This window comes from Pleurodeles waltl, chromosome 2_2 (genome assembly GCF_031143425.1).
Source record: "Pleurodeles waltl isolate 20211129_DDA chromosome 2_2, aPleWal1.hap1.20221129, whole genome shotgun sequence".
Taxonomy (NCBI): Eukaryota; Metazoa; Chordata; class Amphibia; order Caudata; family Salamandridae; genus Pleurodeles; species Pleurodeles waltl.
The window spans coordinates 1,138,724,708-1,138,738,007 of NC_090439.1; the positions used below are offsets into that span (position 1 = coordinate 1,138,724,708).

General features: G+C 48.3%; 1 protein-coding gene across 1 annotated transcript in view; it reads right to left on the reverse strand.

Annotated features, from left to right (window-relative positions):
* Positions 1-13,300, reverse strand: part of MROH1 (maestro heat like repeat family member 1) — a 1,237,492-nt gene that overhangs the window by 414,871 nt on the left and 809,321 nt on the right. The window contains exon 25 of the mRNA XM_069221041.1: positions 2,093-2,172. Within this exon, the coding sequence (XP_069077142.1) occupies positions 2,093-2,172 (80 nt within the window). The remainder of the gene's footprint in view (positions 1-2,092; positions 2,173-13,300) is intronic.

Here is a 13,300-nt window from a genome sequence, read left to right on the forward strand (position 1 = left end):
AGGAAAGGGGCGTGATCACCCCACTGTCCATCACCGCCCACAGGTGGTGCCCAGAGCTCCTCCAGGTGGCCACTTGAGTCTGCTAACTTGATGTGCAGAGGCCCCTGGGAGCATCTGAGTGGCCAGGTCAGGCAGGTGACGTCAGAGACCCCTCCTGAAAGATGGTCACGGTGCAAGGTAAACAAACCCCCTTTTAGGACGTTCGGCTGCGTGGATTTGCTCTCCTCTGGAACTGCGTGGATCCTGCATCCCAGGTGGTAGTCTGGAGTGGTCCCCTTGGTCCTCTCTGCCCGCTGTCCAACTTGGATGATGGTGAGTCCTTGCCTCTCCTTGTAGGAGAGTACCCCTGTGCACCACAGCTCTAGAAGCAACCAAGGCTTGTTATCTCCTGCTCCAAGGGATCTTCAGGCTCCGAGTAGCCCTGGCCTCCAGCACTTAATCCTGCCCAGGACAGTCTCCTCTCTGCTGCTTCAGTGACGTGAGATTCCTCTCCAGATCTGCTGACTGGGCCTCACTGAAACTTACTGGGACTGCTGCCAGTGGGTTGCCTGTGGGGACTGCAACTGCTTCGACTGGCTCTTCGGACTGCTGAGGGTCAGCCCAGACTGCTCCAAGAGTTGAGTGCCCTGGACATTGCTGGTCCTCTTCAGCTTTGCAACTCTTCTTTTGCTTTCTGTTGCATTTGCCAAGGTTTGTTGGTGGTTCTCCTAAACCACTGTCCATCTGCAACCCAACAACTGACGTGGGATACCATCTGCACCACTTCAAGGACTCCACAGCTGGTGGTCTTCTTCCCTCTTCGAACGGGATCTTCAGAAGGGAGGGTTGTGGCACCTGCTTAGACTGGACATTCCATTGTGGACTAGACTCTGTCCCTTTCTTTTTCAGGTCCTCTTCTTCCAGAATCCACCTTTGGTTTATTCTAGTCTGGTCCTGTTCTTGCACAATCCATTTTCCAAGTCGTCTTGTTAGTACTTGGGAAGACCAAGTACTTACCTCTGCTCTTCTGGTCGCTAGGGGTCACTTAGGTACTCACCTCTTGAGGTCCCTAGTTATTCCAGCTTCCCTCTAACGACTCCATATCCTTGGGTGGGGTCTTCACTTTGCATTCCACCATTTTAGCATATGGTTTGGTACTCCCCTAGGGCCCTAACTATTTTCACTAATTCTTACCAATGCTTGCTGTTTCTTGTGCCAATTCCTAATTATTACTGTGTGTTAAAAAAAAAAAAAACACACACATACACCAGGCCAGTTTTTTACAGCACCTACGTCCCCAAGTACCCCACGTTTGTTACCTGTTGGATTTCCCCAACTGGCTTCCTAGCCAGAGCCTGCAGCCTATTCTCACCGTAATGCATTGGGCCCCTATCAAGTACTACACCTCTGCACCCGGCTGCCCCAGTGCTGGCCAGTTGGTGTGGTTGTGCCCCTTGCCCAATACTAAAGTTAAGTCTCAGAGATTGGTCTTCTAAGTTGTCATACAGTACCTGTTTGCTGAACTTGTTTTTCCTCGCATAGGATAACACTGAAGAACCCTGAAATCGCACTGTGCACTTGCAAATGAAAATAATTTATGCTTAAAAACATGCTTACCTTGTGACGAAGTTCTTGGTTTGAAAGTGGAGATAAAAATACGTTTTGTTTTTCTACTTTGGTCTATGATTTATTCTTTGAGTGTGTGTCTCATTTATTGCTTCTGTGATTACAACAAATGATTAGCACTACCCTCCGATAAGCCTAACTGCTCGCCCACACTACCAAAAAATAGAGCATTAGTACTATCTACTTTTGCCTCTGCAAACTAGTTGGGGATCCACTGGACTCAGCACGATGTACTTCTTTTTAGTGCACTATATAGAGATCTAGCGTCCTACATCTGGCATTTAATTAGGGCATCAAACCTAGGATTTCTTCTAAGCTGCTCTTCACTATTCAGAAGATTCTTCAGTCTCTGTTTCTGAATATACACTTATATAATCCCCTACTCCACTTTCATGAGATATGGTTCATGGACTGTTAGTAAGAGAAGGTCAGAAAGTGAAATAATACACAATGGGTGGAGATCACGGTGATGGTCAGGAAAGGATACACAAGATGGGTGCAGCAGACAATTGCCCTCTGACGGAGAGGTGACTTCAAAGACTCCAATGGCTCTGATTTTATAAATTCCTAGAGGAAATAAAAAGAAGAGTCCTGGTTAGTCATCTCATTTTCTTTCTCTCCATCTCTACATCATAATATTGCTACTATATCCTGTTGATTATCTTGTTTTGCCTTTCTCCCCTCCCTTTTCCTTCCCTCCAGTCATGTCTTCCTTAACTCTCGATTGTTCTCTGATTCACTCTCACACATACTTCTAGGATTACTGCTTTCCTTATTCCTTACAGTTCAGAGGACAGTTTGGAAGGAAAAAACAGTTTGTAAAAATAAACAGCACAATCACTATAGTCAAAGGCTCTCACGAAATGGAGAAGCAAAAGTTACGTAACTTCAGAGGTTGGTTGTGATGAATAATCTTACTTCAAGGCAAATCTGAAATCTAATGTGATATTTCCAGTTGGAGACAGAGCAGATATGTTTAGAAAAGTTGATTAAGAGTGTCAGAAGTGACAAATCAGCCTTAATCTCTCCACATCACTCACATTAATAATAAAACTGTAATGAGTATAGAGAGCCAACATGTCGTGTTGAATGTCGACCAATTGGCTTTGCCAGCGTTTTTTCTTCACTGGCATAAACATGCCACCATGGTCACCAATGCATCTCATTCTCAATAATTGCGATGAAGTACGTTTTTAATTTACTCTTTCACTGTTCTAAAATGGTAGATTTATTAAAAATAAAAAGTAATTCAGAAAGAAATGGTGCATCTCATATTCAGTTGAAGGCACTTGTTATGATAACATAAGCCTCATAAAGCCAATATTTAGTTGAAAGCACAAAGTCTAGCAGCCAACAGTTTTCAACCCTGTATACCTCTGATTCAAACACACCAGAGCACCTGCGTATGGATCAGCTCTGGGTGGAGCTGCTACTGACAGCCACTGCTTTTCCCTCTCCCTTGACGTTACAGAAGTCCTATGGAAGGGGAGAGGGTTGACGAACGGTGGGGAGGTGGGCTCCTTTACACTCATTTCCTCAGAAAGCATAGAAGACAATCCTAGTAAACAGACGAAGCTCATGGCGGCTGACAGACTGCTGAACATAGGCATTACGGGGGAGAAAAGGCAGGCTCCATGGCTCAGCCTGCCTTCTGTCCCTCAATGTGCTCCAAAGAGGAGACACAAAGGAATACATGGCAGCAGAACACTCTGGGGTCCTCACACACCATCCCATAAACATGTAACTTCTGTATATCCATTCAACTCTGTCGATGGTTCTTGTTGAGCACACAACCTGGGCCCACTGAGTACATCCTTGGCTGCAGCAACCACCATACCGCTAGAATGACACCTGAGTTCCAAAATACAATGAATAAACCAAGTATTCCTCGACATGTGAATAAACACCAAAGTACCTCCTCCTTTGGAATAGCTCAGACCAGGAAATTCTGCAGGTCATATAGGCCAAAATGCATAGTGAAAGTGAGAAGGAACACCTAAGTGCCAGTGTGGCAAATTTCCATGACTGGCACATTGTGCGCCAGCGCAGTGGTAGCAGCCTTTGCTTTGGTGCAATGAGCATGCCAGGGTTGTTGCTTAGCTAGCCTATAGCCAATCTTTATGCATAGAATAATCCATGATGAACCATGATACCAGAAAATGCGTTACCAAAGGTAAATAACTTGTTCATCTGATATACTTCTAGCTGCAGATTCTTTACCTTTGATTAGATACCCAAGCCATATCCTCCAGGCGGTGGGCGGAGGACAATGTGTTTAGACTAGAAAGTCCTGCAGGACCTAATGTGCGAAAAGCCCATCCCTTTGGACCTGACTGTCCAGGCAGTAGTGTTTGGCAAGCATGTGCAGTGATGCCCATGTAGCTGTCTGGCAGAAGTCAGGGATTGGAACTCCACGACCTAATGCTGTGGTTGCAGCTTTCACCCTGATGGAATGGGCCCGCAAACCCATGGGAAGCTGCTTCTTAGCCAGGGCATAGCAGATCCTAATACAGAGAACGACCTAGCTTGAAGTGCTTCTGTACTGCCCGACCCTTCTTCGTACCCAAATACCCCACAAACAGTTGGTCGTCCACCTCTAACTCTTGTGTGGTCAAGGTAGAACGACAATGCCTTTTTTGGATCCAGCCGCTGGAGTTGCTCCTCTTTCTTAGAGGGATGTGGGGGAGCAAGAAGGTGGGCAAGGTGACAGTTTGACCCAGATGGAAAGGGGTCACCACATTAGGAAGGAAAGAGGCATCGGTGTGTAGAACAAACTTTTCTGGAAACACTGAGATATGGTGGCTTACATGATGATGCCTGTATCTCACTCACCCTCCGTGCAGTTGTTATTGATACTAAGGTGTCTTGAGGGTGAGCAGCCAGAGTGGACAATTATGCAAAGTCTTGAAAGCAGAGCACATGAGGTATCTGAGAACTAGACTGAGATCCCACTGAGGCATGACAAAGGGCATAGGGGGAAACATATTTATAAGCCCTTTAACAAACCTATTTACAATGGGGTAACTTGAAAAGACAGGGTTGATCAGGCAGTCACAGAATAGATGATAGAGCAGAGAGATAGCCATTCAGTGTCCCCAGAGAGCAACCCTGTTGGGCAAGAGAAAGAATGAAGAGAAGAATATCAGATAGAGAAAGAGAGAGGATAAAAAGACTGCTCTATAAAATATCTTACAAATCTTTGCCAACAGCAGGCGTACACCGTTATTTGTGGAGGAACACCTGGTTGTCAACATAACATTACAGACTTCGGGATGAAGGTCGAAGGCTTACAACGGCAGACGCTCAATATCCACGCATGACAGCGCAGAGTTGACCGGTTCAGGTGGAAGACCCTCCCCTGATGCTGCGACAGAAGATCCTCCCGAAGGGGCAGCCTGTTCGGAGGGTCAGTGCTTATTTTCAGAAGCTCAGGAGACCAAACTCTCTGTGCCCAATCAGGGAGCCACAAGAATCACTTGGGCACAGTTCTTGATAATTTTAAGCAGGGGTGATATGGGTGGAAAGGCGTACAAGAGGCCTGAGCTGCACTCGCAACAAAAAGCATCGCCTAGCAACTGCCGCGTTGGAAACTCCAACGCACAATACTGCTGACTATGCACGTTCTCTTTTGAGGCGAATAGATCTAACCCAGTGCTCTCTCCACTGCCGAAAGAGACCTTGTACCACCTCTGAATGGAGACCCCACTCGTGATCTGCTAGACATTGACGACTGAGTTAGTCCACCAAAGCATTAAGAGAACCTGCCAGGGGTTGAACCACCAGGGTTATGTCCTGCTGTTCCAGCCATGTCCAGAGACGTTGTACCTCTTGACAAAGAGTCCACAATCCCATCCTATCCTGCTTGTTGCAGTACTACATGGCAGTGGTGTTGTCCGAGAACACCTGCACTATCCGCCCCTTGATAGAGGATGATATGCCTTCAACGCTAGTTGGATCGCCCTGAGATCCAACATGTCTGAATTCCGCCAGAGACCAGAGTCCTCTGCTCTCCACCTCTCTCAGATGGCCGCCCCAACCCAGGAGTGACACAGCTGTGACTACTGTGAAGTCTGGTTGGGGAAGGGAGAGGAGTCTGCCTCTGACCCAATCGTGGATCATTAACCACCACTGCAGGTCCTCTGCAATTCCCTCTGAGATCTGAACCACATCGGAGAGATTTCCCTGATGCTGCTCCCACAGGAACTTCAAATCCCACTGCAGAGCCTGCATATGTCATCTGGCATGTTTTACCAACAGGATGCAGTCTCACTGAAAACCAGGACAGAAGCTGCAACATTGGTGTCATAGCCTGAATAACATGAACTCGCTCAGGAGAATAAGCCTGAAACTGCACTGTGCCCAGAATAGCTCCTATTCAAGAGAGCATCCAAGAGGGAGTTAGGTGTGACTTCGGCACGTTTATAATAAACCCCAGTAAATGCAGAAGACTTGCTGTAGGCTGAATGTGGGCGAAGACAGCCTCGGGTGAACCCGCCTTCAACAGCCATTCGCCGACGTAGAGGAAGACTGAAACCCTCTGACCTGTGCAGATGATCTGCTACCACTGCCACAACCTTGGTGGACACCCGAAGGGCGCTGGTAAGGCCAAATGGCAGTACGGTGAACTGAAAGTGTTCTTGGTCTACCCTGAACCGCAGGCCAGCAGGATGGGGGATATAAAAATATGCAACCTGCTACTCCGGTGCTTCCAACAAGTCTTGTAAGTATAGGGCAGACAATACCTGAGCCACAGTGAGCATCCTGAATGTCTCCTTTTTGAGAAAGAGATTTACAGAATATCCAGAATAGGGTAAAAACCCTTGTTCTTTTTGGGTATCAGAAACAGCAGGAATAACAACTACTGCCTACTTCCGATATCGGGACCATTTCTATTGCTTTCTTGGCCAAGAGAGCTATAACTTCCTCTCAGAGTAGTAACAAATGATCCTCCGCCAGTCGTTCGAATATTAGTGGAATGGGTAGAAGAAAGGATTGAAAAGGCAGGATATAGTCGTTCCTGATGATTGGCAGTACTCATGCACCTGATGTTATAGACTTCCAGTGGAGGAGATTGTGCATTCTCCCTCCAACTGGGCAAGCATGGTCCTGCAGATCCAAACTAGGGCTTTGAGGCTGCACCTGCAAGGGGCTGTGTGGCAGACAACTTCAGGCCTGCTGACCCTCTAGGTCTGAATAGACAGAGCCTATGTCCCCCAAACCTTGGGTTGGTTGGGCAGGACCTGGCATAGGGCCAGATGGTGGATGAGGAGTCACCGAGGGGCCCAAGGACTTGGCTGTAACTAGAGAGTCCTTAAAGTTCTCCAGCGCCGAGTCTGCCTCCTCGACAAACAAGCGAGTGCCATTGAAGGGCATGTTCACCAAATTTGCTTGGACATCCCCAGAAAAAAACAGATGTCCTCAACCAGGTGTGGTGCCATAAGGCCACTGTCGACGCAATGGCTCTGCCCAGCAAGTCAGTCATATCTAAGCCACAAGGGGTGATGAACTTGTCTGTCTCTCTCCAGTCTTTCACCACTTGGGGGAGTATGGCCCAGGCCTGCTCCAGGACCAGAGGCAGCACTTGCACAACCGTGTCCCAAAGGTAAGGGAGAACAAGGTGTTCACTGACTTCAGTGCTAGGCTGGTGGAAAAAAACAACTTCTTCCCAGGATGGTCCTGCTTCTTGGATTCGATATTCGGGGGAACAAAAGGTAATGCGCTGTGGGACGTGGAGGCTTGAACTACCAAGCTGTCATGAGTTGGGTGTTGGCTGAGAAAGCTAGGGTCGCCCAGAGCTGGGCGACTGAGGCGGGCAATTGTCCTATTTACAGGGACCCCTGTGCTGGGCTTGGATCAAGTTTCCAGCAGGATGTCTGTAGGAGGAGAGCTTAGTATATGGTGTACACCTATAGGTGAGGCACCTTGTGCTGAGTCCAGGCAACCTTTAGTGATAGTGTTGGTGGCTCTAGATAACCAGAGCTCTCATAGGGGTAGCTGTGGAGAGTAGACACGGCTTATCCAGGATGGTGTAAAGCGGTTGCAAATACCACAGAGGTCAGTCAGTGAAGTACACACAGGACAGAACCACACAGGTGTTAGAAAAACATGTAATATTTACTACATCACACACTCTAGGTGTAACTTTGGTATATCTCCCAACTGGAGATATAGTCATACAACAATACACTTAGCAAAAGGTAAGTAGGTAAGTAAAGGCATAAAATAACATGGGACCCTATTTGGGGTGGGAGGACAAAACATACAAAAAATGGGATGCCAAAACCACACCCAAACTACACCACCACTCAACAACCCTTAGGACTGGGGGAGTAGTAAGATCCCAAAAGTGAGCAGGTAGAATTCACCAGGCACCTGTGTGCAAAGTATAAATCTTCGGTCAGTGTCCATAGGATAACATGGGGAAGTCAAGGTCGGAGTTTGAATTTTAGGACCCTTCCCAGAGGACCCCAAGGAAATCCGTTGGGACAAAGGAGGTTGGATAGTGCCCGAATTCCCACTGAAGTCAATAGGGACCTCAGCTGTCCAGCTGCCAGGTCGATATTCCACTGAAAAGTCCATCCCCTGTAGGGAAACGTAACACCTCAACAGTTTAGGGTTTTCACCTTTCATCTGCTTATGCCATAAGAGGGGCTTGTGATCTGCTTGAGCACCATAAAATGCTTGAGCAATGAAGTGAGTGCCAAACAAGAATGGCCTCAACTTCTTCAAGGCCCTGCCCACAGAAAAGGCCTCCCTTTCAATAGCTAACCAATGCTTTTCTCTGGGGGTCAACCTTCTGCTGATAAAAGCCACAAGTTCATTCTGGTCCTCTGTAGGAAAATGCCACTGTTGGCACTGTTACCCCCTAATCTTTTGCCTTTTGTTGATGCCAGCTTTGATTGAAAGAGTGCTGGGACCCTGCTAACCAGGCCTCAGCACCAGTGCTCTTTCCCTAAAACTGTACTTTTGATCCAACAATTGGCACAGCCCTGGCACACAGTTAAGTCCCTTGTAAAAGGTACCCCTAGTACCAAGGGCCCTGTGACCAGGGAAGGTCTCTAAGGGCTGCAGCATGTATTATGCCACCCTGGGGACCTCTCACTCAGCACATGCACACTGCCTCACAGCTTGTGTGTGCTGGTGGGGAGAAAATGACTAAGTCGACATGGCACTCCCCTCAGAGTGCCATGTCCACAACAGACTGCCTGTGGCATAGGTAAGTAACCCCTCTAGCAGGCCTTACAGCCCTAAGGCAGGGTGCACTATACCACAGGTGAGGGCATAGCTGCATGAGCACTATACCCCTACAGTGTCTAAGTCAATTCTTAGACATTGAAAGTGCAGGGTAGCCATACTGAGGATATGGTCTGGAAGTTTGTCAAAAACGAACTCCACATTTCCATAAAGGCTACACTGAATACTGAGAAGTTTGGTATCAAATTTCTCAGCACAATAAACCCACACTGATGCCAGTATGGGATTTATTGAGAAATGCACACAGAGGGCATCATAGAGATTCCCCCTAATATTTTAACTAATCCTTTAGTGCAGGACTATGCCAGCCTCCCACTAAGACACGAGTTTCCAACCACATGGAGTGAAAGCCAGTGTGCTCCCGTGGCCAGAAACAAAGCATGCTCTGGGTAGAGGTGCTTCACACCCCCCCCTGCAGGAACTGTGACACCTGGTGGTGTGCCTCAAAGGCTCAGGCCTCTTGTTACAGTGCCCTAGGGTACTCCAGCTAGTGGAGATGCCCCCCACCCACCCCCCCGGACAAGTCCTCACATTTGGTGGCAAGTTTGGTGGGGAACTTAAGAAAAAGAAGGAGGAGTGACCACCTCAGCTGGGAAAACCCCTAAGGTGTCAAGAGTTGAGGTGAACCCCTCCTTGCAAAATCCTCCATCTTAGTTTGGAGGTCAGGGACCAATAGGGTTAGGTCTGTGTCCCCCTCCCCAAAGGGAGTGGACACCAGAATGGTGTAGTCACCCTCCCCTCTGACCCTTGTAACACCACTAAATCCAGGATTTAAGGGCTCCCCTGAACCTAGTTCATCAGATTCCTGGCGACCCCACAAGAAGGAAGAAGAAAGAAGAAGGACTGCTAAGCTGAAACCCCAGCAGAGAAGACGGAAGACTAAACCCGACTTGGCCCCAGCCATAGTGGCCTGTCTCCAGCTTCAACAGCCCTGCAAAAGAAAGTGATGCATCCTGTACGTTCAGCGACCTCTGAAAAGCCTTCAGAGCACTGCCTGCATTACAGAGGACAAAGAACTCCCGTGGACAGCTGCCCTGTCCAAGAAGAAACTTCATCTAAGAACTCCAGAACTGCCACGGATCCGTGAGTCCTTCCTACTCTGCACCAGACGCCCACGGTCAGAGTCCAGGTAGCCCAACCAACTAGAGCTGGTCCCCAGGTGATTCCGAGCAAAGGCCCACTCTGGGTTGACCCTCCAGTCTACCACAGAGACGCCAGCAGCCTGAATCCGGAGGACCCCCCCCCGACCGTGACAGAACCAGATGAAGATTCCCAAAGCCTGCACCCGCAAGCCCCCTGGCCTTGGGGAATCCGACCTTTGGTGCAGCAACGTCCCAGCAGACAGCCCCCATCCTTGTCCAGCCTTTGGTTTCCCAGAACCAAACCCTGCACTTCACCTGCAGCATTTTTGTGGTCCTCGGGGTCCCTCTATAGGAAAGCTTTGGGTGCCTGACGCTGTGTTTGCACCCTGCACCAGGCCATACCCGTGCCGCTGAGGGTGTGTGTTTGGTGCTGACATGTGGCCCCCCGTTGCTCCTCTAAAACCCACAGGTCTGTCCTCCAAAGACATGGGTACTTCCCTGCAGGCAGGCCTATTTCTGAGTGCCCCCAGTCTCTACAGGACCCCATATTAAATTTGACTCATCTTTGACCTCTGCACCCAGCTGGCCCCGTGTTGCTGGTGGTGGGTGTTTGGGGTTAACTTGAACCCCATCCTGTGGACATCTTAATTCCTGGAGACTGGGACTGTAAGTCCTCTACTTACCTTCAAATCGTACTAACTTTTCTTCTCTCCAGGACCTGTTTCTGAAAAATGCAATATGTCACCTTTTAAAACAGATTATTGCCATTTGTTCAAAAACTATATCTTGTCAATTCTAACCAAAGTGGTATTGATAAATATGCTGAATACTTATTTATTAATGTACTTACCTGCAACTTGAATCTTGTGGTTCTAGAAATAAATTAACAAAAGATATTTTTGATATATAAAAACCATTGGTCTGGAGTTAGTCTGAGTGTGGTTCCCTTATTGTTTGTGTGTACAACAAAGGCTTTGCACTACCCTCTGTTAAGCCTAACTGCTCGACTACACTACCACAAAAGAGACCATCAGTATTATCTACTTTAGTCTCTGATTAGCCTCTGGGGAACTCCTGGACTCTGTGCACACTATATCTCATTTTGATAGAGTATTTACAGAGCTAGCTTCCTACAGGGGGTCACAATGGAGCCATACCATTTTACAAATCTCCTGTAGTACCCAGTCAGACCTAAAAGGGCCCTGACCTGAGTCTAGATACGTGGAGCAACCCAATCCATAATGAGTTGGATTTTCCTCTGGAGGGGTTGAACTTGGCCTCCACCTACCAGGTGGCCCAAATAAACCACTTTACTCTGTTCTATCTGGCATTTCGTAGCCTCAATAGTGAGGCCTGCCTTTCTCAAGGCCTCAAGTACACTCCTGAGGTGGACAAGGTGCCCCTGTCAGTTGGAGCTAAAGAAAGCAATATCATCTAGATGTGCTGTGCTAAAGTCTTCCAGGCCTGCCATTGGAAAATGCTGTTTCAGGCTTGGAAGCATCAGTTAGCTTGATCTGCCAATAGCCTGCTGTCAGGTCAAAAGTGCTGAGGTACATGGAAGAAGACAGAGTATCAATGGGGGGAGGTCCAGGGTGTTCCTGGAGTCCCTCGACTGGGTTTCCTCCGGATCCTTTTTCAGCTCTGGGGGAGTTAGTTTTCTGGTTGTCCGATGCCAGCTCACCAGTACGCAGGGTATTGGCACGACTCGGCCACTAGAGGGCGCAATGCCACCAAACTTAGCACACTTGCGGGGTTTGTCATGGTGGTCATCGGTGTGTCATGGGGTCCGGCCAGTCAGTGAAGTCATCCTCACTGGCTAGTTGGTTCTTTCTTGGTTGTAGTGTGGTACCTTCACTCTGAAGGGAGGTCTCAGGCTACTGGTGAAGGCTGGAGGTCCTCAGGGTTTGTTGATGTCAGTCCAGTGGTCAACTCCTCTGCAGCAATTGTCGGGTCCTAGTGCAGCGGGCATGGTTTGGAGCCTTTTCTTGGGTAGCATGTCCAGAGTACTCCAGCTTTGGTTCTTCTTGATGCTGTCTTCTCTTCTTTCTTACAAATCCAATTTCTTGGTCTAGGGATGCCGACTAAATACTGAATTTAGAGGGCGTTTTAGTGGGAATCCTGGTAGTGTCCAATGGGACACTTACCTTTGGGTGGCTACACCCACTATAGTGACCAGTTCCTGTGGGAAGGGTCACTGTCTTAAACCTAATTGGCTATTTTCCTTCCATCCAAGATGGAAGAAAATGAAAGAGGGTCCACCTCGCAGGCAACACCTTAGGGGTAGTGCATGCCAGGTGGGGCCACTCCCCCTACCCTTTGTGAGGTTTCCCACCATTGCTCCCGCCAAAAGTGGGGGTTTGCAAAGGGAGATGCCAGGTGCATCTAGCAGCCGGCTGGGGTCGCGTTTCGAGGGAGGTAAGACCTTTGATGCTCACCGCCAAGGAAGTGCATATTCCTCAAATTGGAGACGCAGGGGTCTCCACCAAGGTTTGTATATTGGCTATCTGGAGGTGGCAGCTAGATAGGACCAATCAGCAACCATGCCAGGATAGTTTAGTTTTGCAGGGGGCACCTCTAAGGTGGCCCCTGGATACATTTAGAGATAAATCCAATATTGGCACCAGTTTGGATTTATCATTCATTGTTGTTTGATACCAAACAACCCAGGGTTCAGACTGGCCACTGTGTAGCTGGGGAACTCGTGTTCACCAGTGTCCAGCACATGTATTAAAATGGCTGGACACAGTGGGGGCATATTGCTCATGCAGCTATGCCCTCACATATAATATGGAGCACCCTGCCTTAGGGTTATAAGGACTGCCAGAGGGCTATCTTACCCATAATAAATGCAGTGCATGGTGGACAGGGCACACATACAGGGTGCCATGTTGAGTTTGTATTTTAGGTTTGCACCAGAGCACTCAGTCTGCAATGGCAGTGCTGGGTGCATCTGGATTCATGGCCCTAGAGGGTGGCACTATCAGTGCTTCTGCCCTCAGGGTCCTAACCCTAGTACCCCATCATGCCCTGGGCACATAGGTACCCACTTACTAGGGACTTATAGTGGTAGTTAAGAGTGTATCCAATTGTGCCAATGCATCACAACAGGTTTAGGGGAAGAGCTCTGACCCAGCAAACCTGGTTAGCAGGGGTCCGAGGCACTACAATTTCTAGGACACATCAACATGAGGCAAAAATAGGGGGGATAACCATGTAAAAAAGAGGCCCTCTCTCATAGAGGTGCCACTTTTATGCCCAGAAAGTGCCATTAGAGGAGGTCAAGGTCAATAGCCAATGAGCTACTTGTTTTCCTCCTGCCTTGTAAGTTCCTGGGAAGTGTGGCATAACTATCTGAGAGT